Genomic DNA, 25558 nt, shown 5'->3' on the forward strand with positions numbered 1-25558 from the left:
GACAACAAGATCTCCTTATGAGAGTTTGCTTGTTGAAAAGACGGCGCCTGAACCAGAATGTCGTCCAGATATGGTGCCACTGTAATGCCCTGAGACCGGATTACCGCCAACAGAGCCCGCAGGACCTTTGAGAAAATTCTGGGAGCTGTGGCAAGGCCGAATGGAAGAGCTACAAACTGAAAGTGCATGTCTAGAAAAGCGAATTTCAGAAACTTGTGATAATCCCTGTGGATGGGAATATGAAGGTACGCATCCTTTAGGTTTATGATTGTCATGAACTGACCCTCTTGACCCAAGGAAAGAATGGAAAGTATACTCTCCATCTTAAAGGACGGTACTCTGAGGAACTTGTTTAAGCACTTTAGGTCTAAAATAGGTCTGAAAGTCCTCTCTTTCTTGGGAACCACAAACAGATTTGAATAAAATCCCAGACCCTGTTCCTGCGGAGGAACTGGAACTATAAATCCCAGGGCAAAAAGATCCTTAATACAATTTAAGAACGCCTCTCTCTTTATCTGGTTTACAGATAAACTTGAGAGAGGAAACCTGCCTCTTGGAGGAAACGTCTTGAATTCTATCTTGTACCCCTGAGATACAATTCCCACGGCCCACAGGTCTGGGACATCTTGTATCCAAGCCTGAGCAAATTGAGAAAGCCTGCCCCCTACTAGATCCGTTCCTGGATCGGGGGCCGACCCTTTATGCGGACTTGGAGTCAGCCACAGGTTTCTTAGACTGTTTCCCCTTGTTCCAAAACTGACCAGACTTACAGGAAGACTTGGATAGTTCCTGCTTGGAAGAGGAAGCGGAGGGTTTACCTCTTAAGTTACTAAAGGAACGAAAATTACTCTGATGCCCTTTCTGCTTATTCTTCTTATCCTGAAGAAGAAAAGATCCCTTTCCTCCTGTGATATCTGAAATAATTTCAGCCAAACCAGGCCCAAACAGGGTCTTACCCTTGTAGGGAATAGCTAATAGCTTAGAAGAAACATCCGCAGACCAGGATTTTAACCAAAGGGCTCTGACAGCTAGAACCGCAAAACCAGACATTTTTGCTCCCAGTTTAATGACCTGTAAGGAAGCATCCGTAATAAAGGAATTGGCTAACTTAAGAGCCTTAATCCTGTCCTAGATCTCCTCAAGAGGAGTATCTGTCTGAATAGAATAAGACAAGGCATCAAACCAGTAAGCTGCAGCGCTGGTAACAGTAGCAATACACACCCTAGGCTGCCATTGAAGACCTTGGTGAACTTACATTTTCTTTAATAATGTCTCCAATTTGTTATCCATTGAATCCTTAAAAGAACAACTATCCTCTATGGGAATAGTGGTCCTCTTAGCCCAAGTGGAAATAGCTCCTTCCACCTTAGAAACCGTTTGCCCCGACTCCTTAAAAGAATCAGCTATAGGAAACATTTTCTTAAAAATAGGAGATGAGAAAAAGGAATACCAGGTCTCTCCCACTCCCATGCAATAATCTCAGCACGGTCTCGCACAGGAAATACCTCCACCACAGAGAGAACATCAAAATACTTGCTAAGGTTACTAGACTTCTGAGGGTTAACAACGATAGTAGAAACTGAGTCATCCAAGGTAGCCAAAATCTCCTTAAGTAACAAGCGGAGGTGTTCCAGCTTAAATCTGAAGGACACAACTTCAGCATCAGTAGAAGGAATTATACTGCCTGAATCCGAGATTTCAGCCTCAGATGCACCCGAAGAATCATCATCCTCAGACTTCTGAGAGGAATTACTTTGATTAGTTACTTCAGGATCAGAAACCTTACTTACTGTTTCTTTAAATTTCCTTTTGCGTTTTCCCTGCAGCATTGGAAAAGCAGACAGCGCCTCAGATACAGCAGAGGATACATGGGCAGCAATATCTTGCAAAGTAACCTCAGACGGAGCATGAGAGGAAACGCAGGGCACTGCATGTGCAGATGAATAGGATTGGGACACTTGAGGAGAAAGCTGTGGCACATCTGAAACAGGAGGCTCCTGAACAGCATCCGCCTTAGCTAATGATGGCTCAGGGTCAAAAAGTATATTTCTATAAGCTAAAGTTCTTTCAATACATGAAGAACAAAAAGGTACTGGGGGCTCCACCTGGGCATCAAAACATAAGCTACAGGTAACATCCTGCAAAGCCTCTTGATCCATAATACAAAAAAGGATATAATACAGAACAAAAAAACTTTCTTAAAGGGACAATAAACCTTAAAAATAATGTTATATAATTCTGCACATAGTGCAGAATTATATAACATTATTTAGGTGCTATAGCTATAAACGCCTTTTTTACCTTTTAATTTGTTAAAAATATGGCGCTTTTACAGACCCGCTCTCTGCTGAGCGGGTCTGTTATATTTAGTCAGCGCATCGGGCCAGCTGTATAGTCACAGCCCGGCCCGACCACGCCATAAGACTAAGTGCAGCTCGCTCCTGTGACAGGAGCGAGCTGCACTTAGTGCTATGGCGCGGTCGGGCCGGGCTGTGACTATACAGCTGGCCCGATGCGCTGACTAAATATAACAGACCCGCTCAGCAGAGAGCTGGTCTGTAAAAGCGCCATATTTTTAACAAATTAAAAGGTAAAAAAGGCGTTTATAGCTATAGCACCTAAATAATGTTATATAATTCTGCACTATGTGCAGAATTATATAAAAAGTTCCCTTTAACCCCTTAGTGACCAGGCCACTTTTCAATTTGTTGACCATCTGGGACCAAGGCTATTTTTGCATTTCTGCGATGTTTGTGTTTAACTGTTATTTTCCTCTTACTCATTTACTGTACCCACACATATTATATACCGTTTTTCTCGCCATTAAATGGACTTTCTAAAGATACCATTATTTTCATCATATCTTATAATTTACTATAAAAAAAATTATAAAATATTAGGAAAAAATTAAAAAAAACACACTTTTTCTAACTTTGAGCCCCAAAATCTCTAACACATCTACAACCACCATAAAATACCAATGCTAAACAGTTTCTAAATTTTGTCTTGAGTTTAGAAATACCCAATGTTTACATGTTCTTTGCTTTTTTTGCAAGTTATAGGGCAATAAGTACAAGTAGCACTTTGCTATTTCAAAACCATGTTTTTTCAAAATTGGCGATAGTTACATTGTAACACCAATATCTGTCAGGAATCCCTGAATAACCCTTCAAATGTATATATTTTTTAAAAGAAGACAACCTAAGGTATTAAACTTGGGGTATTTTGACTTTTTTCATGCAACCATTTTACCACCAATCTATGCCAAAGTTTGGGGGGGGGGGGGGAAATAATTTGATTTTTTGACAAATAGCAATTTAAGAATACATTTACTGATAAAATGGTAAGGGTTACTGCCGAATAACACCCTAATATGTCTTCAGTAGCATCTCCTGGGTACAGTGATACCACCCATGTATAGGTGTGTCGGGTTCTCTGTGGGCTAAAAGCCCTTATTTTTAGAGAGCGCATTCCAGTTTTTCAACTTGGAATTTTCACATCGGTCATCATTCACCCATGTCCTATTTGGGACATTTCTGAAGCTGGCCAATGGAATTTACCCCCATCAAACCATATATTTTTGAAAAGTAGACACCCTAGGGTATTTCAAATGCTGGTATTTTAACACTTTCCATGCACTAATTCAACCACTAGTCTTTGTCAAACTTTTGGGTAGTCATTTTTTTGTGTTATTTTTCACACACATTGTACTTTAGGCATGGATTTTCAGTTCCTGTTATGTGTTACTGCCAAAAACCACCTCAATATGTGTTCAACAATATCTCCTGAGTACAGTGATACCACCTATGTATAGGTGTGTCGGGTTCTCTGGGGGCTAAATGGCCTTATTTTTAGGTAGCGCATTCCAGTTTTTCAACTTGGAATTTTCACATTGGTCATCATGCACCCATGTCCTATTTGGGACATTTCTGAAGCTGGCCAATGGAATTTACCCCCATCAAACCATATATTTTTGAAAAGTAGACACCCTAGGGTATTTCAAATGCTGGTATTTTAACACTTTCCATGCACTAATTCAACCACTAGTCTTTGTCAAACTTTTGGGTAGTCATTTTTTTGTGTTATTTTTCAGACACATTGTACTTTAGGCATGGATTTTCAGTTCCTGTTATGTGTTACTGCCAAAAACCACCTCAATATGTGTTCAACAATATCTCCTGAGTACAGTGATACCACCTATGTATAGGTGTGTCGGGTTCTCTGGGGGCTAAATGGCCTTATTTTTAGGTAGCACATTCCAGTTTTTCAACTTGGAATTTTCACATTGGTCATCATGCACCCATGTCCTATTTGGGACATTTCTGAAGCTGGCCAATGGAGTTTACCCCCATCAAACCATATATTTTTGAAAAGTAGACACCCTAGGGTATTTCAAATGCTGGTATTTTAACACTTTCCATGCACTAATTCAACCACTAGTCTTTGTCAAACCTTTGTGTAGTCATTTTTTTGTGTTATTTTTCACACACATTGTACTTTAGGCATGGATTTTCAGTTCCTGTTATGTGTTACTGCCAAAAACCACCTCAATATGTGTTCAACAACATCTCCTGAGTACAGTGATACCACCTATGTATAGGTGTGTCGGGTTCTCTGGGGGCTAAATGGCCTTATTTTTAGGTAGCGCATTCCAGTTTTTCAACTTGGAATTTTCACATCGGTCATCATGCACCCATGTCCTATTTGGGACATTTCTGAAGCTGGCCAATGGAATTTACCCCCATCAAACCATATATTTTTGAAAAGTAGACACCCTAGGGTTTTTCAAATGTTGATATGTTAACACTTTCCATGCACTAATTCAACCACCAGTCTTTGTCAAACTTTTGGGTAGTCATTTTTTTGTGTTATTTTTCACACACATTGTACTTTAGGCATGGATTTTCAGTTCCTGTTATGTGTTACTGCCAAAAACCACCTCAATATGTGTTCAACAACATCTCCCAAGTACAGTGATACCACCTATGTATAGGTGTGTCGGGTTCTCTGGGGGCTAAATGGCCTTATTTTTAGGTAGCGCATTCCAGTTTTTCAACTTGGAATTTTCACATCGGTCATCATGCACCCATGTCCTATTTGGGACATTTCTGAAGCTGGCCAATGGAATTTACCCCCATCAAACCATATATTTTTGAAAAGTAGACACCCTAGGGTATTTCAAATGCTGGTATTTTAACACTTTCCATGCACTAATTCAACCACTAGTCTTTGTCAAACTTTTGTGTAGTCATTTTTTTGTGTTATTTTTCACACACATTGTACTTTAGGCATGGATTTTCAGTTCCTGTTATGTGTTACTGCCAAAAAACACCTCAATATGTGTTCAACAACATCTCCTGAGTACAGTGATACCATCTATGTATAGGTGTGTCGGGTTCTCTGGGGGCTAAATGGCCTTATTTTTAGGTAGCGCATTCCAGTTTTTCAACTTGGAATTTTCACATCGGTCATCATGCACCCATGTCCTATTTGGGACATTTCTGAAGCTGGCCAATGGAATTTACCCCATCAAACCATATATTTTTGAAAAGTAGACACCCTAGGGTTTTTCAAATGCTGATATTTTAACACTTTCCATGCACTAATTCAACCACCAGTCTTTGTCAAGCTTTTGGGTAGTCATTTTTTGGTGTTATTTTTCACACACATTGTACTTTAGGCATGGATTTTCAGTTCCTGTTATGTGTTACTGCCAAAAAAACACCTCAATATGTGTTCAACAACCTCTCCTGAGTACAGTGATACCACCCATGTATAGATGTGTTGGGTTCTCTGGGGGCTAAAAGGCCTTATTTTTAGGAAGCCCATTCCATTTTTTCCACTTTGAATTTTCACATCCCATGCACCCATGTCCTATTTAAGACATTTCTGAAGCCGGCCAATGTAATTTACCTCAATCAAACCATATATTTTTGAAAAGTAGACTTCCTAGGGTATTTCAAATGCAGGTATTTTAACACTTTCCATGCACTAATTTAACCACTAGTCTTTGTCAAACTATTGGGCATTCATATTTTTGTGTTATTGTTCACATACATTGTACTTTAGACATGGATTCACAGCTCCTGTTATGTGTTACTACCAAAGAAGACACCAATATGTGGTCACCAACATCTCCTGAGTTCAGTGATACCACCTATGCATAGGTTTGGTGGCTTGTTTGGGGGGTGCAATGCCAAATGTCTGACATGCGTTTGTGATTTTTTTTCACATTTAACATATTTTCTTTGCCTATCGTCTTTTTGGGGGGTCTTTTAACATACCCCAATTTATTTGTTTTCCATGAATGTGCATATATTTGAAAAGTTGACACCCCAAGGTATTGTATATGGTGTGCTTTGATGCCTTTGAAGCAACCATTTTAGCCCAAAAAATTGGAGAAAGTGTATGGTGGTTATTTTTCAATTTTCATTTTTACAGACACATTGCTTTTTGACTATGATTTAGGAGAGACTGTTGTAAGTTATTGCAAAAGAATACTTCAGGTTGTTTTCTGCAAGGCACCCTGAGTACACCTATGCCCCCCATGCATAGGTTTGCCAGGATTTTGGGAAGGTTATGTTACAAATTTATGACTTGTGATTTTAGTTATTAACAATGAGAGTATTTCTTCTGATAGGCCTATCTTTAGTTTGTGGCCTATCGCATACCCCACTTTTATTTATTGCCATGAAAGTGTATATTTTTTAAATGTTGACACCCCAAGGTATTGTATATGGTGTGCTTTGATGCCTTTGAAGCAACCGTTTTAGCCCAAAAAATTGGAGAAAGTGTATGGTGGTAATTTTTCAATTTTCATTTTTACAGACATATTGCTTTTTGACTATGATTTAGGAGAGACTGTTGTAAGTTATTACAAAAACATACTTCAGGTTGTTTTTTGCAAGGCACCCTGAGAACACCTATGTCCCCCATGCATAGGTTTGACAGGGGTTTTGGCTAAAAAAAAAATAACAGGCCCAATTTTAGAAAAAAATAGAGTAGTGAAATGTAAAAATCTGGCACAGTAAAAGTAAAAAAAACAAAAACCCATCTAACAGTAAACATAACCAAAAAAAAAATATATATATATATATATATATATATATATAACACCAAATGTATTTATTTTTTAAAAAATTGACCATTGTATGGTACCGCTTGAAGCAGTCCCCAATGCAGAGTGCAGGCTGTCCAGGGCAATCAGGACAGTGATATATGGTGTCCCTTCTCTTCCCCCTCTTGGTACAGACTCTGCATTTTTTTTGTGGTTTCTGCTTTGCGGCAGTAGGGGGGATTTTAAAAATAAAATGAGTAGCCCCAACTCTGCTCTCTCCCATCACCGCCCGGGGAGCAGGTGCATCATGGTACAAAATCCCAGTAATAATCTGGAGCTGAAACTGTAAAAAAGTTTTTTTAACTCTGGGGTTTGCTTTTTTGAACAACAAAAAAGCGTTGTGGGTTGCAATCTGCATTAGATAAATTGCAACCTTTTTGTACCAGGCCCTTGTCTTCCGCATAATTAGGTAGGGCTGCAGCAGCTGATCAGCCAGATCAACCCCACCCATATGCCGGTTATAAGACTTGATGCACACTGGCTTCCTTATGATCTCAGCTCTGCCACGTACAGAAACCGCCACCGTCCTCTCTGTGTGGATGGTGGTAAGAAGGTATACATCCTTCTTGTCTCTGTACTTAAGTGCCAACAGCTCCTCTTGGCGCAGAGCTGAGGTCTCCCCCCTTCGTAGCCGGGTGCGTACAAGTTGTCCTGGGAAACCTGCGCGGTTCTTTTTAATTGTACCGCAAGCTACTGTATCAAAGCAATACAGTAGCTTGAACAAAAGGACACTTGTATAAAAATTGTCTAAGTACAAGTGATACCCTTTGTTCATTAGGGGTAATATCAGGTCCCAGACAATCTTGCCAGTGGTTCCCATATGTTCTGGGCAACCTGGAGGGTCAGGGTGGCTATCCTTTCCCTCATACACCCGGAAGGCCTGAGTATACCCAGTCTCGCTGTCACAGAGCTTATACACCTTTACCCCATATCTGGAGCGTTTGGAAGGAATATACTGCTTGAATCCCAGCCTTCCCTTATACTTCATTAGGGATTCATCAACGCATATATTCCTTCCAGGTGTATAAGCCTCTGCAAACCTGGCAGAAAAGTGGGTTATCAGGGGGCGGATTTTATACAGCCTGTCAAATTGGGGATGCTCCCTAGGGGGGCACAGGCTGTTGTCGCTGAAGTGCATGAAATGCAGAATCATTTCATACCTCTTCCTCGACATAGTCTGGGAGAAAATGGGGGTAGAGCAGATGGGGCTACTACTCCAGTAGGAGCGAATGGAGGGTTTCTTTATGATGCCCATCAGCATAGTCAATGCCCAGAATTTTTTGAATTCTGGCACATTGATGGGGGCCCATTGCTGCTTTGCCAAATATGTTCCAGGCTTTGCAGCACGGAACTGATGGGCATATAAATTAGTTTGGGCGACAATGTTCCCCAATATATCATCGCCCAGAAACACTTCCAGAAACTGCTGGGGGCTAAAACCTGCCACATCTATATTTATGCCAGCATTTGCTGTGAAGGGTGGGATATCTGGCCTCTGGAGATGAGGCGTTACCCACTCTTCAGCAGCAATGGCAGCAACACGCCTCCTTCTGGCAGGGGGGCTAGCAGGGGGCCTGGCAGGGGGGGTAGCAGGGGGGCTGGCTGGGGGGCTAGCAGCCACAGATACATCACTATCAGTTGAGACTGCATCTAGTGATGTATCTGAGCACATGGCAGGGTAAAAATTGGGGTCTGAGTCAGAAATAGAGGCATCTGACTCTGACGCAAGGATGGCATACGGCAAGCTAGGGGTTAATGGCTCTGAAAATTAAATTAAATTAACTAAATTAACTAGCAAAAAAGTACAGCTATGCTACTGCCAGTGATTTATAGCGATCACTGGCAAGCTAGGGGTTAATGGCTCTGAAAATTAAATTAACTAAATGTTTCTGAAAAGAGCCTTTGGGTTTTTAAAAAATTACAACAACAAAAACAGAATTTATGTTTACCTGATAAATTACTTTCTCCAACGGTGTGTCCGGTCCACGGCGTCATCCTTACTTGTGGGATATTCTCTTCCCCAACAGGAAATGGCAAAGAGCCCAGCAAAGCTGGTCACATGATCCCTCCTAGGCTCCGCCTTCCCCAGTCATTCGACCGACGTAAAGGAGGAATATTTGCATAGGAGAAATCATATGATACCGTGGTGACTGTAGTTAAAGAAAATAAATTATCAGACCTGATTAAAAAACCAGGGCGGGCCGTGGACCGGACACACCGTTGGAGAAAGTAATTTATCAGGTAAACATAAATTCTGTTTTCTCCAACATAGGTGTGTCCGGTCCACGGCGTCATCCTTACTTGTGGGAACCAATACCAAAGCTTTAGGACACGGATGAAGGGAGGGAGCAAATCAGGTCACCTAGATGGAAGGCACCACGGCTTGCAAAACCTTTCTCCCAAAAATAGCCTCAGAAGAAGCAAAAGTATCAAACTTGTAAAATTTGGTAAAAGTGTGCAGTGAAGACCAAGTCGCTGCCTTACATATCTGATCAACAGAAGCCTCGTTCTTGAAGGCCCATGTGGAAGCCACAGCCCTAGTGGAATGAGCTGTGATTCTTTCAGGAGGCTGCCGTCCGGCAGTCTCATAAGCCAATCTGATGATGCTTTTAATCCAAAAAGAGAGAGAGGTAGAAGTTGCTTTTTGACCTCTCCTTTTACCAGAATAAACAACAAACAAGGAAGATGTTTGTCTAAAATCCTTTGTAGCATCTAAATAGAATTTTAGAGCGCGAACAACATCCAAATTGTGCAACAAACGTTCCTTCTTTGAAACTGGATTCGGACACAAAGAAGGCACGACTATCTCCTGGTTAATGTTTTTGTTAGAAACAACTTTCGGAAGAAAACCAGGTTTAGTACGTAAAACCACCTTATCTGCATGGAACACCAGATAAGGAGGAGAACACTGCAGAGCAGATAATTCTGAAACTCTTCTAGCAGAAGAAATTGCAACCAAAAACAAAACTTTCCAAGATAATAACTTAATATCAACGGAATGTAAGGGTTCAAACGGAACCCCCTGAAGAACTGAAAGAACTAAATTGAGACTCCAAGGAGGAGTCAAAGGTTTGTAAACAGGCTTGATTCTAACCAGAGCCTGAACAAAGGCTTGAACATCTGGCACAGCTGCCAGCTTTTTGTGAAGTAACACAGACAAGGCAGAAATCTGTCCCTTCAAGGAACTTGCAGATAATCCTTTCTCCAATCCTTCTTGAAGAAAGGATAGAATCTTAGGAATTTTTACCTTGTCCCAAGGGAATCCTTTAGATTCACACCAACAGATATATTTTTTCCATACTTTGTGGTAAATTTTTCTAGTTACAGGCTTTCTGGCCTGAACAAGAGTATCAATAACAGAATCTGAGAACCCTCGCTTTGATAAGATCAAGCGTTCAATCTCCAAGCAGTCAGTTGGAGTGAAACCAGATTCGGATGTTCGAACGGACCCTGAACAAGAAGGTCTCGTCTCAAAGGTAGCTTCCATGGTGGAGCCGATGACATATTCACCAGGTCTGCATACCAAGTCCTGCGTGGCCACGCAGGAGCTATCAAGATCACCGATGCCCTCTCCTGATTGATCCTGGCTACCAGCCTGGGGATGAGTGGAAACGGCGGGAATACATAAGCTAGTTTGAAGGTCCAAGGTGCTACTAGTGCATCTACTAGAGTCGCCTTGGGATCCCTGGATCTGGACCCGTAGCAAGGAACCTTGAAGTTCTGACGAGAGGCCATCAGATCCATGTCTGGAATGCCCCACAGTTGAGTAATGTGGGCAAAGATTTCCGGATGGAGTTCCCACTCCCCCGGATGTAATGTCTGACGACTCAGAAAATCCGCTTCCCAATTTTCCACTCCTGGGATGTGGATTGCAGACAAGTGGCAGGAGTGAGTCTCCGCCCATTGAATGATTTTGGTCACTTCTTCCATCGCCAGGGAACTCCTTGTTCCCCCCTGATGGTTGATGTACGCAACAGTCGTCATGTTGTCTGATTGAAACCGTATGAACTTGGCCTTTGCTAGCTGAGGCCAAGCCTTGAGAGCATTGAGTATCGCTCTCAGTTCCAGAATATTTATCGGTAGAAGAGATTCTTCCTGAGACCAAAGACCCTGAGCTTTCAGGGGTCCCCAGACCGCGCCCCAGCCCATCAGACTGGCGTCGGTCGTGACAATGACCCACTCTGGTCTGCGGAAGCTCATCCCCTGTGACAGATTGTCCAGGGACAGCCACCAACGGAGTGAATCTCTGGTCCTCTGATTTACTTGTATCGTCGGAGACAAGTCTGTATAGTCCCCATTCCACTGACTGAGCATGCACAGTTGTAATGGTCTTAGATGAATGCGCGCAAAAGGAACTATGTCCATTGCCGCTACCATCAAACCTATTACTTCCATGCACTGCGCTATGGAAGGAAGAGGAACGGAATGAAGTATTTGACAAGAGTTTAGAAGTTTTGTTTTTCTGGCCTCTGTCAGAAAAATCCTCATTTCTAAGGAGTCTATTATTGTTCCCAAGAAGGGAACCCTCGTTGACGGGGATAGAGAACTCTTTTCTACGTTCACTTTCCATCCGTGAGATCTGAGAAAGGCCAGGACAATGTCCGTGTGAGCCTTTGCTAGAGGAAGGGACGACGCTTGAATCAGAATGTCGTCCAAGTAAGGTACTACTGTAATGCCCCTTGGTCTTAGCACCGCTAGAAGGGACCCTAGTACCTTTGTGAAAATCCTTGGAGCAGTGGCTAATCCGAACGGAAGTGCCACGAACTGGTAATGCTTGTCCAGGAATGCGAACCTTAGGAACCAATGATGTTCCTTGTGGATAGGAATATGTAGATACGCATCCTTTAAATCCACCGTGGTCATGAATTGACCTTCCTGGATGGAAGGAAGAATTGTTCGAATGGTTTCCATTTTGAACGATGGAACCTTGAGAAACTTGTTTAGGATCTTGAGATCTAAGATTGGTCTGAACGTTCCCTCTTTTTTGGGAACTACGAACAGATTGGAGTAGAACCCCATCCCTTGTTCTCCTAATGGAACAGGATGAATCACTCCCATTTTTAACAGGTCTTCTACACAATGTAAGAATGCCTGTTTTTTTATGTGGTCTGAAGACAATTGAGACCTGTGGAACCTCCCCCTTGGGGGAAGCCCTTTGAATTCCAGAAGATAACCTTGGGAGACTATTTCTAGCGCCCAAGGATCCAGAACATCTCTTGCCCAAGCCTGAGCGAAGAGAGAGAGTCTGCCCCCCACCAGATCCGGTCCCGGATCGGGGGCCAACATCTCATGCTGTCTTGGTAGCAGTGGCAGGTTTCTTGGCCTGCTTTCCCTTGTTCCAGCCTTGCATTGGTCTCCAGGCTGGCTTGGCTTGAGAAGTATTACCCTCTTGCTTAGAGGACGTAGCACTTGGGGCTGGTCCGTTTCTACGAAAGGGACGAAAATTAGGTTTATTTTTGGCCTTGAAAGACCTATCCTGAGGAAGGGCGTGGCCCTTGCCCCCAGTGATATCAGAGATAATCTCTTTTAAGTCAGGGCCAAACAGCGTTTTCCCCTTGAAAGGAATGTTAAGCAATTTGTTCTTGGAAGACGCATCCGCTGACCAAGATTTTAACCAAAGCGCTCTGCGCGCCACAATAGCAAACCCAGAATTTTTCGCCGCTAACCTAGCCAATTGCAAAGTGGCGTCTAGGGTGAAAGAATTAGCCAATTTGAGAGCACGGATTCTGTCCATAATCTCCTCATAAGAAGGAGAATTACTAGTGATCGCCTTTTCTAGCTCATCGAACCAGAAACACGCGGCTGTAGTGACAGGGACAATGCATGAAATTGGTTGTAGAAGGTAACCTTGCTGAACAAACATCTTTTTAAGCAAACCTTCTAATTTTTTATCCATAGGATCTTTGAAAGCACAACTATCTTCTATGGGTATAGTGGTGCGTTTGTTTAGAGTAGAAACCGCCCCCTCGACCTTGGGGACTGTCTGCCATAAGTCCTTTCTGGGGTCGACCATAGGAAACAATTTTTTAAATATGGGGGGAGGGACGAAAGGTATACCGGGCCTTTCCCATTCTTTATTTACAATGTCCGCCACCCGCTTGGGTATAGGAAAAGCTTCGGGGGGCCCCGGGACCTCTAGGAACTTGTCCATTTTACATAGTTTCTCTGGGATGACCAAATTCTCACAATCATCCAGAGTGGATAACACCTCCTTAAGCAGAGCGCGGAGATGTTCCAACTTAAATTTAAATGTAATCACATCAGGTTCAGCTTGTTGAGAAATTTTCCCTGAATCTGAAATTTCTCCCTCAGACAAAACCTCCCTGGCCCCCTCAGACTGGTGTAGGGGCCCTTCAGAAACAATATCATCAGCGTCCTCATGCTCTTCAGTATTTTCTAAAACAGAGCAGTCGCGCTTTCGCTGATAAGTGGGCATTTTGGCTAAAATGTTTTTGATAGAATTATCCATTACAGCCGTTAATTGTTGCATAGTAAGGAGTATTGGCGCGCTAGATGTACTAGGGGCCTCTTGTGTGGGCAAGACTGGTGTAGACGAAGGAGGGGATGATGCAGTACCATGCTTACTCCCCTCACTTGAGGAATCATCTTGGGCATCATTTTCTCTAAATTTTGTGTCACATAAATCACATCTATTTAAATGAGAAGGGACCTTGGCTTCCCCACATTCAGAACACAGTCTATCTGGTAGTTCAGACATGTTAAACAGGCATAAACTTGATAACAAAGTACAAAAAACGTTTTAAAATAAAACCGTTACTGTCACTTTAAATTTTAAACTGAACACACTTTATTACTGCAATTGCGAAAAAGTATGAAGGAATTGTTCAAAATTCACCAAAATTTCACCACAGTGTCTTAAAGCCTTAAAAGTATTGCACACCAAATTTGGAAGCTTTAACCCTTAAAATAACGGAACCGGAGCCGTTTTTATATTTAACCCCTTTACAGTCCCTGGTATCTGCATTGCTGAGACCCAACCAAGCCCAAAGGGGAATACGATACCAAATGACGCCTTCAGAAAGTCTTTTCTATGTATCAGAGCTCCTCACACATGCATCTGCATGTCATGCTTCTCAAAAACAAGTGCGCAATACAGGCGCGAAAATGAGACTCTGCCTATGATTAGGGAAAGCCCCTAGAGAATAAGGTGTCCAATACAGTGCCTGCCGGTTATTTTACAAAATTCCCAAGATTAAAATAATTCCTCAAGGCTATGGAGTATAAAATATGTTTATATATAAATCGATTTAGCCCAGAAAATGTCTACAGTCTTAAAAAGCCCTTGTGAAGCCCTTATTTACTGTCTGTAATAAAATGGCTTACCGGATCCCATAGGGAAAATGACAGCTTCCAGCATTACATCGTCTTGTTAGAATGTGTCATACCTCAAGCAGCAAAAGTCTGCTCACTGTTCCCCCAACTGAAGTTAATTCCTCTCAACAGTCCTGTGTGGAACAGCCATCGATTTTAGTAACGGTTGCTAAAATCATTTTCCTCTTACAAACAGAAATCTTCATCTCTTTTCTGTTTCAGAGTAAATAGTACATACCAGCACTATTTTAAAATAACAAACTCTTGATTGAATAATAAAAACTACAGTTAAACACTAAAAAACTCTAAGCCATCTCCGTGGAGATGTTGCCTGTACAACGGCAAAGAGAATGACTGGGGAAGGCGGAGCCTAGGAGGGATCATGTGACCAGCTTTGCTGGGCTCTTTGCCATTTCCTGTTGGGGAAGAGAATATCCCACAAGTAAGGATGACGCCGTGGACCGGACACACCTATGTTGGAGAAATTAACCCCTAAAAAAATGCACAGACAGCAAAAAAGTACAGCTATGCAACTGCCAGTGATTTATAGCGATCACTGGCAAGCTAGGGGTTAATGGCTCTGAAAATTAAATTAACTAAATTAATTAACTAAATTAACTAGCAAAAAAGTACAGCTATGCTACTGCCAGTGATTTATAGCGATCACTGGCAAGCTAGGGGTTAATGGCTCTGAAAATTAAATTAACTAAATGTTTCTGAAAAGAGCCTTTGGGTTTTTAAAAAATTACAACAACAAAATTAACCCCTAAAAAATGCACAGACAGCAAAAAAGTACAGCTATGCAACTGCCAGTGATTTATAGCAATCACTGGCAAGCTAGGGGTTAATGGCTCTGAAAATTAAATTAACTAAATGTTTCTGAAAAGAGCCTTTGGGTTTTTAAAAAATTACAACAACAAAATTAACCCCTAAAAAAATGCACAGACAGCAAAAAAGTACAGCTATGCAAATGCCAGTGATTTATAGCGATCACTGGCAAGCTAGGGGTTAATGGCTCTGAAAATTAAATTAACTAAATGTTTCTGAAAAGAGCCTTTGGGTTTTTAAAAAATTACAACAACAAAATTAACCCCTAAAAAATGCACAGACAGCAAAATGCAGCAAAAAAAAGTGCACCTATGCTACTGCCAGTGATATATAGTGATCACTGGCAAGCTAGGGGTTAATGGCTCTGAAAATTAAATTAAATTAACTAAATGTTTCTGAAAAGAGCCTTTGGGCTTTTAAAAAATTACAACAACAAAATTAACCCCTAAAAAAATGCACAGACAGCAAAATGCAGCAAAAAAAAGTGCACCTATGTTACTGCCAGTGATATATAGTGATCACTGGCAAGCTAGGGGTTAATGGCTCTGAAAAGAGCCTTTGGTTCTATATTTTTTAACAAATAAAATAAATAAATCTCTCTCTCTGCTAAATACAGGTCTCTCTCTCCAACAAAATGGCAAGTGAGGAGAGGGAGGGAGATCCACACTGATCATAGTCAATATTTACAAATATTGACATGATCAGACAAATGGGGTATTTTATTATTATTATTTTTTTTAGGGTGGGAGGCTCAGATTGGGTGACCCTAGCTTGCCCCTATGATGATGCAGGCTAGGGACACCCCCAGAGGCCCCATGATGCACTGGGCATCGCCATCTTGGATGCCTAGTGAAGGGGGAGGGGGGGGGGCTATTTAGGGCTTTTTTTATTTTAATCGTTTTGTTTTTTTTTCTTTTTTAATTTTATTTTACAAGTAACTAAGTGCCTCGACCCACCGAGGCACTTAGCACACAAGCAGAGCATCGGAAGCGTGTCCGATCGCTTCCGATGCTCTGAAACACTGCCGGGCTCCACGTGGAGCGAAACCGGAAGTGATCACTCGTGGGGGAGTGATCAATCCGGTCCCGGCACTCGGGAACAGTATTGCAGGATGCCTAGACCTCAAGGCAAGCCTGCAATACTGTTAGAGCTTCCAGTGCTCTGTTAAACCGACGACGTATGCCATACGTCCTCGGTCGTTAAGTGCTTTTTTTCTGAGGACGTATGGCATACGTCGTCGGTCGTTAAGGGGTTAAATTTACTGAATCAAGAAAACATACCCTAGGCAACACTCTACACCAGAATTACTGAGGTGCCCTACCTGTCCTGCAACCCGCAGCAATCAGAGGAAAAAAACTATCCCGTTTACAATCCAGATTCCAGAGAAGCAAAAACAGCAAGAAGCCTTCTAAACAGCAGAGCCATCTGAAATATGCGCACCTCACTCTACAGGAAGTGAAGAAAAGCGCCAAAAATACTCTGACATCAAAGAATCAGAACCTCCCTAAAAGAACGGTCCTACAGCTGACAAAGTTTTTTTGTTTGTTTGTTTTTTAAAAAACAAGTTTCTTGAAAACAAGCTTAAAAACAAACAATAAAACCCCCAATAAAAATTTACATAATCCGTTACTAAAAACGGATCCTCAATGAGCCATCAATAAAATAAATAACTCCTCACACTAACAGTGCATGCAAAAACTGCCATAAAAACCTGCACCCTGACAGGAATAATAAAAAACGTCCCCCTGCAGCGTTTCAGCTGAATAAGTTCCACATTTTTCCCTGCTTACATAGAAAAATAAAACTGGCACTTACCTTAATAGTTATCTGTTCAGCAGTAGGACAGCTAACCTGGTTTGAGAGTATGCCATCCCTCACATGGACCTGTGGAAATATACAAAGACTGAGTAAACTTACTCAAGCTATCTAAATAGGGCAGCAAAATGTTTTGGGAAAACGCAGTGAGGATTGTACCCCACAAGTTCCCAATTGCTTAAACATGGGCTAAGGCTAGACCCTTTAGAAAGATCAGAGCAAACCTACTCTGCTTTTAAAATAAAAAAATCTTGATTGTAAATCAGACACCAAAACTTCACCTCCTCCTTGCACCGCAGGCAAAGAGAATGACTGGGGATTATGGGTAAGGGAAGTGACATATATAGCAGCTTTGCTGTAGTGCTCTTTGCCTCCTCTTGCTGGCCAGGGGTGATATTCCCACTAGTAATTGATGATTCTGTGGACTCACCATATCTTAGGAAAGAAATAACCAATATCAATGAATACATGTGAAATTAACATGATGGTCTTCAGAAGATAGTTTACGACACCTTCAAAATTATAAAGAAGCTAGCTTTAAGGGACATTGTACACTAGATTTTTATTTGCATAAATGTTTTGTAGATGATCCATTTATATAGCCTATCTGGGGTGTTTTTTGCAACAATGGATAGTTTTGCTTCTTTTTTTTAATAACATTGTGATGATTTTCAGACTCCTAACCAAGCCCCAAAGTATCAGATGTAGACCCAGGTCTACAGACTCCTGCTTACATAATATGTCTTTTCATAAGCAGAGTAGGGGGAAATGTCTGCTTTTCCTGATTTCCCTGCCCCTTTCATTGGGTGTCCCAGCTTAACCTCAACAGTGCTAAACTGGGAGCTTTTAAGTAAGTTTTTATAAAGTTTTATACTGGATGTTTATATCAGTATCTGTGCATATTCTTCTTTATAGTAGTGCCTATTACATTAAGTTAAATGAAAATTGGTGTACACTGTGCCTTTAATGTATTTGAGAGGCTGTGCTCAAACAGGATCAATGAGCTATTGTTTGGTGCAGTGCCCTGAAGTTTTTTTGGAAACAAATTATAGATAAAGTCTGAAACAAATCTTTAACCCAAATATAAAAATGGACCATTTTGTGTTGCTTTTAAAAGGACCCCAAAAGCTTAAATATAAACTTAAGAAAAATATTCCAAATTATAGGCAACTTGTTTTAAGAATATAATTACAAACATTTGTAAGAAATTAAACCTTCCTCCAGTCAGTAAATGAGAAAACATAGTAGAGAAACATACAGACCTAAAAGTTATGGTTTATGGAAAAAAAATTGGGAAGATTATTTGGAGAGTAAGAAAATGTGGGAATCTGCGAAATACTAAATGTTAAAAGTTACAGTTGCCTGCTATCAAAACTTGTACTCAATTTATCTCAATGTATTCAATTAATTATAAGACATTATTTAATTAATTTGTTAAATGTTTTCTTTCTTTTTTCAAGTATGCATTTTTTATAACTATACTGTATATAATAAATATATCATGTTCAAATAATACAATACATGATAATTGTAAGAAGAGGTAAAAAGAGATAGGGTAGATTTTATTAAAGAGGTTTTATTTTTTTTTATTTTCCTTTTGACTCAGCTTGTTCCTTGAGCACCTTGATTTTACATGGAAATACATTGTCCCCCATTTGGTTAATTATTCACATCATTAGACTATTGAGGGCCTCAATATTACACTTTTTTCTTCCTCCATCACTCATCTTGTAATATTGGTATTCTCAAACTATTTAACTTAAAGGGACATGAAAGTCAATTTTTTTTCATGATACAGACAGGGGATGCAATTTTAAATAACTTTCCAATTTATTTATATTATCCAATTTGTTTTGTTCTCTTTGTATCCTGAAAAGTATACCTAGGTAGGCTCGGAAGCTGCCGAAGGTTGCACATATATGCCTCTTGTTGTTGGCCTTTGGCTAGCTCCCAGTAGAGCATTGCTGCTCTTTCAACAAATTATATCAAGAGAATGAAGCAAGTTAGATAAGAGAAATAAAGTGGAAAGTTGATAAAAAATGTATGATCTATCTGAATCATAAAAGAAAAATTTGGGTTTAATGTTCTTTTAATATAAAATATATATGCTGACACATAGAACTAATCATTGAGCAAATCATTGTATCTACAAATTAAAAGGTACATTGTACTCTAAAAAATGTCCCCTTTAATGTGTTACCAAAGGTCCATTTTACCTGCTGGAGTGTATTTAATTGTTTGCAAACAGCTACTTCACCTTTATTTCTGATTTGAAATAGCAACATTTGCCTGCTGTAGCCCCAAATATACTGACAATTTGAGTAATAAACATTATGATGGAGAAAGAGATTTTGTATGTGAAATAGCTGCTTGCGTTTATTCAACCCCCAGCCATAACAATTTCCCATACATGCAATGCTCTGCAGTAGGTATATCATGTCATTTGTAACACATTAAGTGGAAACATATATTTTATAGTACAGTGTCCCTTTAAGTGTTAAGATGAGATAAATATTAGACAAAGAAAGGAATTCATTATAGTTATGTGCTACTATCTCATAAAAAAATAAAAGTAACCCTATATGAAAATATAAGAATACATAAAGAATCAAAGTTTATGTTCCATTACATCAAACAAATAGGATGTTAAATGTAAATAAAATTAGATAAATATAACAAAAGTTAAAATAAAAAATGATATATTAGCATAAGAGTACCTGTTTACTATCTATCTCTGTTACAGGTGGATCAAAAATCTGTACATTCTCCTGGTCAACTGAGGGCGTTAAAGACTCCTCCATAAACACCGGCTTTTCTTGCAAGATCCATTTTCTGTACACCTTTACAACCTTCTTAGCGACAGAAACATCACAGGCAGGCAGCAAAAATGCCTGGAAGGAAAGAGAGGCATAAGGAATGTTATATATGTCATTATAAAAACAACACTTCAATAGTAAATGTAAAAATACCTCAAGGGAGTCAAACAATTTTCAATAACACCAAGAGTCTCCAAAAGCAAAATGTGTTGGGAAACACTGATATAAACATTAAAGGGACAGTAAAGTCAAAATTACATTTTCATGACTCAGATAGAGCAGGCAATTTTAAACAACTTTCCAATTTATTTCGGTTATCAAATTTGTTTAGCTCTCTTGGTATTTTTATTAAAGAGTAAAACTAGATTGGCTCATAAGGGCTCAGGAGTGTGCATTTCTCTTTATTACTCTATGGCAGAAGTGTTTAGCAACATTGTATAACAAAGCTACAAATAATGTTGCAAAACACTGCTGCCATAGAGTACTAAAGACACGTGTACACTCCTGAGCTCTTATGAGCCTACCTAGTTTTACTCTTCAATAAAAGATACCAAGAGAATGAAGCAAATTTGAAAACAGAAGTTGGAAAATTGTTTAAAATGTCATGCTCTATCTGAATAATTAAAGTTTAAGCTTGACTGTACTGTTTCTTTAAGCCATTATTTCTTTGTTTTTAAAAGGGACACTGAACACAATTTTTTTCTTTTGTGATTCAGATACAGCATGCAATTTTATGCAACTTTCTATTTTACTCCTATTATCAATTTTTCTTTGTTCTCTTGCTATCTTTATTTGAAAAATAAGGCATCTAGGCTTTTTTTTGGTTTAGAACTCTGGACAGCACTTTTTTATTGGTGGATGAATTTATGCACCAATCAGCAAGGACATTTCAAATAAAGATACCAAGAGAATGAAGAACATTTGATAATAGGAGTAAATTAGAAAGTTGCTTAAAATGCCATGCTCTATCTGAATCACAAAAGAATTTTTTTGGGTTCAGATTCCCTTTAAGTAAAGTCAATTTTGGAATCTTCTAAAGCCGCGTTTCGGGCAGCGCTTACTCCCTGCGCCGGCACATAGGCAGCGGTGATGACGTGGTGCTGTGGATACATCACCAGTTAGGGAACTTTGACAAAACACTCCCATCCCAACGTCCCACGCATTGACAGAGTAGTAGGCATGCACAAAGGGATCTGCAAAGTAGAGACGCTTCAAATTGCATGCAATATTTCTAATACCTTTTAAGTATTAGAAATATTGCATGCAAATATAAATGTCTCACATATGAATTATATATTGTAATCCATTATCGTGCAGTAGATCCCTTTGCACATGCGAACATTTATTAGTAGCTCCCTTACTTGTGAAAGTATTATTACATTTACAACACTTATTTATATAAATGTGTTAATTTAATAGTACTTTCACAAATCCTGATAATGCAGACATGATTAAAGGGACACTGAACCCAAATTTTTTCTTTAGTGATTCAGATAGAGCATGCAATTTTAAGCCACTTTCTAATTTACTCATATTATCAATTTTTGCTATTATTATTTGATAAAGAAGACATCTAAGCTTTTTTTTTATGGTTCAGTACTGTGGACAGCACTTTTTTATTGGTGGATGAATTTATCCACCAATCAGCAAGAAGGGGCCGGCATCTAAACTTACATTCTTGCATTTCAAATAAAGATACCAAGTGAATGAATAAAATGTTATAAAATGAGTAAATTAAAAAGTTGCTTAAAATTGCATGCTGTATCTGAATCATGAATGAACAAATTTGGGTTCAGTGTCCCTTTAACTTTTACATTATTGTAAACATGGCAGCCTCCACAAGCAACACGTGTATATAAATATACTGTATGTATAGTATTGCTCGTAGAGGCTGCCATGTTTACAAGTGTCTGAGTTTGCTCTGAAAAGTCCCAACTTTACCAGCACACTGGAAACGCTTGGACTTACATCATCAGAGCTCTGAGGGAATGCCCAGCGCCTCACTGTCAAGTGCTCACAAAATGCATCAAGCGAGTCCCAGTTAGATTGGAGCGCTTGCCGAATGCGGTGCGGTCTAAGTTAAACAAATATTACAAATGTTTGGTTATCATATAAAGTTGGATGTGAAGAGATGATGCATTCTCAACTGTGACCACAAGATGTCAGTATAGCATATAAGAAGAAAGTTCGAAAAAAAGGATTATGAATCCCAAAAGAACAAAGTGCATAGAAATACATTTGTACTTCTGATATTATGTATGTAAGTGTGTGTGTATAAATATTATATTATAGAAAAACAAACAGGTATCCCCTGTAATATAGGGCAGATACACTAATATAACTTAAGCCTCTCTAAACTCTCCAGTGTTGACAGTTCCTAGGTTACATAGTAAACGAGGCATCCTAGATCTGGAGGTCCTTGGCAGACTAAACATAATGTAGCAAGTCATTTTAAACAACTTTTAATTTACTTCTATTATCAAACTGTCTTTGTTCTATTGGTATTATTTGTTAAAAAGCAGGGAGACCTAGGTATCTCTTTAAAAAAAGAACATGGGAACAAAGCAAATTTGATAATAGAAGTACATTTGAAACACTTCTCTGTCGGAATCACAAAATACAATTTTTGGGTTTCATATCCCTTTAAGTAGTGTTCCACGCCATATTACATTTAAAGAGATAGAAAGGGTCAACATTTAAATTTGCATGGGTGCATTTTAATTTTAAATAGCAAAATGAGAAACCAGCCAATGCGTACAAGCTGCAGAAGTGCATATAACCCCAATGAGAAAAATGCAGCAGTGCTACTTAATTCTTCTTTATTTATTCCAATCAGGTATAAGACATAGCATGGCTATGTTTTGGGCTATCATGATGAGGGCCGATAGCCCGAAACATAATAATGCTAATCTCTTATACCTGATCGGAAAAAAAACTAAATTCATGCTTTCCTGATTAATTATTTTCTTTTCTGGCATGGAGAGTCCACAAATCCATTCTAATTACTAGTGGGAATTCAACTCCTGGCCACCAGGAGGCGGCAAAGAACACCCCAGCAAAGCTTTAATTATCCCTCCTACTTCCCACAATCCCCCAGTCATTCAGCCGAAGGAATATGGAAAGAGAAGAGGACACAAAGGCATAGGCCCAAAAAGAAACCTGCCTCTGGGAGGACTAGATTTGAATCCTATCCTGTATCTCTGGGAGACTACTTCCACTGCCCAAGGATCGAGAATGTAGCAAATCCAAGCCTGCTGAAAATAGGAAAGCCTGCCCCATACATGATCCGAGATTGGATAGGGGGCGGACCCTTCATGCTGATTTGTTCTCATAGGAAGGCTTCCTGGATTACTTCCCTTTTGCAAGGCTGGCTAGACATCCATTAAGTCTTGGCTTGCTCAGGTTTGGAAGGAGGAGGATTTTTGTCCCTTGAAGTTGCGAAAGGAACGAAAATTAGAAGTTTGGCGACCCTTAGGAAAATTATTTCAGCTAGACCAGGACCAAATAAAATCTTACTTGGATACCACGTCAGCAGACAAAGACTTTAGCCACAGAGCACTGTGAGATAGAACGGCAAAGCTAGAAATTTTTGCACCCAAACGGACTACTTGCATGCTGGCATCACAGATAAAGGTATTAGCCAGCTTTAAAGCCTTCATCCTGTCTTGGATCTCCTCTATTGTTATCTCCTCCGAAATAAGATTCGTCAAGGAGTCGCACCAGTGACCGCTGTAATACAAGCAACTGGTTGCCACTGTAGACCCTGGTGCAGAAACATCTTTCTTAAGTAACCTTCCAGTTTCCTATCCATAGGATCCTTAAAAGAGGTATGATCCTCAAGGGGAATAGTGGTTCTCTTGGCTAATGTAGAAATAGCGCCCTCTACTTTAGGAACAGAGCGCCAAAGGTCTCGCACAGAGTCAGCAACAGGAAACATCTTCTTAAAAACAGGAGACGGGGAAAACAGAATTTATGTTTACCTGATAAATTACTTTCTCCAACGGTGTGTCCGGTCCACGGCGTCATCCTTACTTGTGGGATATTCTCTTCCCCAACAGGAAATGGCAAAGAGCCCAGCAAAGCTGGTCACATGATCCCTCCTAGGCTCCGCCTACCCCAGTCATTCGACCGACGTTAAGGAGGAATATTTGCATAGGAGAAACCATATGGTACCGTGGTGACTGTAGTTAAAGAAAATAAATTATCAGACCTGATTAAAAAAACCAGGGCGGGCCGTGGACCGGACACACCGTTGGAGAAAGTAATTTATCAGGTAAACATAAATTCTGTTTTCTCCAACATAGGTGTGTCCGGTCCACGGCGTCATCCTTACTTGTGGGAACCAATACCAAAGCTTTAGGACACGGATGAAGGGAGGGAGCAAATCAGGTCACCTAAATGGAAGGCACCACGGCTTGCAAAACCTTTCTCCCAAAAATAGCCTCAGAAGAAGCAAAAGTATCAAACTTGTAAAATTTGGTAAAAGTGTGCAGTGAAGACCAAGTCGCTGCCCTACATATCTGATCCACAGAAGCCTCGTTCTTGAAGGCCCATGTGGAAGCCACAGCCCTAGTGGAATGAGCCGTGATTCTTTCGGGAGGCTGCCGTCCGGCAGTCTCGTAAGCCAATCTGATGATGCTTTTAATCCAAAAAGAGAGAGAGGTAGAAGTTGCTTTTTGACCTCTCCTTTTACCGGAATAAACAACAAACAAGGAAGATGTTTGTCTAAAATCCTTTGTAGCATCTAAATAGAATTTTAGAGCGCGAACAACATCCAAATTGTGCAACAAACGTTCCTTCTTTGAAACTGGTTTCGGACACAGAGAAGGTACGATAATCTCCTGGTTAATGTTTTTGTTAGAAACAACTTTTGGAAGAAAACCAGGTTTAGTACGTAAAACCACCTTATCTGCATGGAACACCAGATAAGGAGGAGAACACTGCAGAGCAGATAATTCTGAAACTCTTCTAGCAGAAGAAATTGCAACTAAAAACAAAACTTTCCAAGATAATAACTTAATATCAACGGAATGTAAGGGTTCAAACGGAACCCCCTGAAGAACTGAAAGAACTAAGTTGAGACTCCAAGGAGGAGTCAAAGGTTTGTAAACAGGCTTAATTCTAACCAGAGCCTGAACAAAGGCTTGAACATCTGGCACAGCTGCCAGCTTTTTGTGAAGTAACACAGACAAGGCAGAAATCTGTCCCTTCAGGGAACTAGCAGATAATCCTTTTTCCAATCCTTCTTGAAGGAAGGATAGAATCTTAGGAATCTTAACCTTGTCCCAAGGGAATCCTTTAGATTCACACCAACAGATATATTTTTTCCAAATTTTGTGGTAAATCTTTCTAGTTACAGGCTTTCTGGCCTGAACAAGAGTATCGATAACAGAATCCGAGAACCCTCGCTTCGATAAGATCAAGCGTTCAATCTCCAAGCAGTCAGCTGGAGTGAAACCAGATTCGGATGTTCGAACGGACCCTGAACAAGAAGGTCTCGTCTCAAAGGTAGCTTCCAAGGTGGAGCCGATGACATATTCACCAGATCTGCATACCAAGTCCTGCGTGGCCACGCAGGAGCTATCAAGATCACCGACGCCCTCTCCTGATTGATCCTGGCTACCAGCCTGGGGATGAGAGGAAACGGCGG

General features: G+C 40.2%; 1 protein-coding gene across 2 annotated transcripts in view; it reads right to left on the reverse strand.

The window, feature by feature from the left end:
- The window catches only part of RALGAPA2 (Ral GTPase activating protein catalytic subunit alpha 2), a 1332894-nt gene that overhangs the window by 995960 nt on the left and 311376 nt on the right, over nt 1-25558 (reverse strand). For both annotated transcript variants that reach the window (XM_053712011.1, XM_053712010.1), the window contains exon 11: nt 19810-19983. In XM_053712011.1, the coding sequence (XP_053567986.1) occupies nt 19810-19983 (174 nt within the window). The remainder of the gene's footprint in view (nt 1-19809; nt 19984-25558) is intronic.

Source organism: Bombina bombina, chromosome 4, assembly GCF_027579735.1.
Source record: "Bombina bombina isolate aBomBom1 chromosome 4, aBomBom1.pri, whole genome shotgun sequence".
In the NCBI taxonomy this organism is placed as follows: domain Eukaryota; kingdom Metazoa; phylum Chordata; class Amphibia; order Anura; family Bombinatoridae; genus Bombina; species Bombina bombina.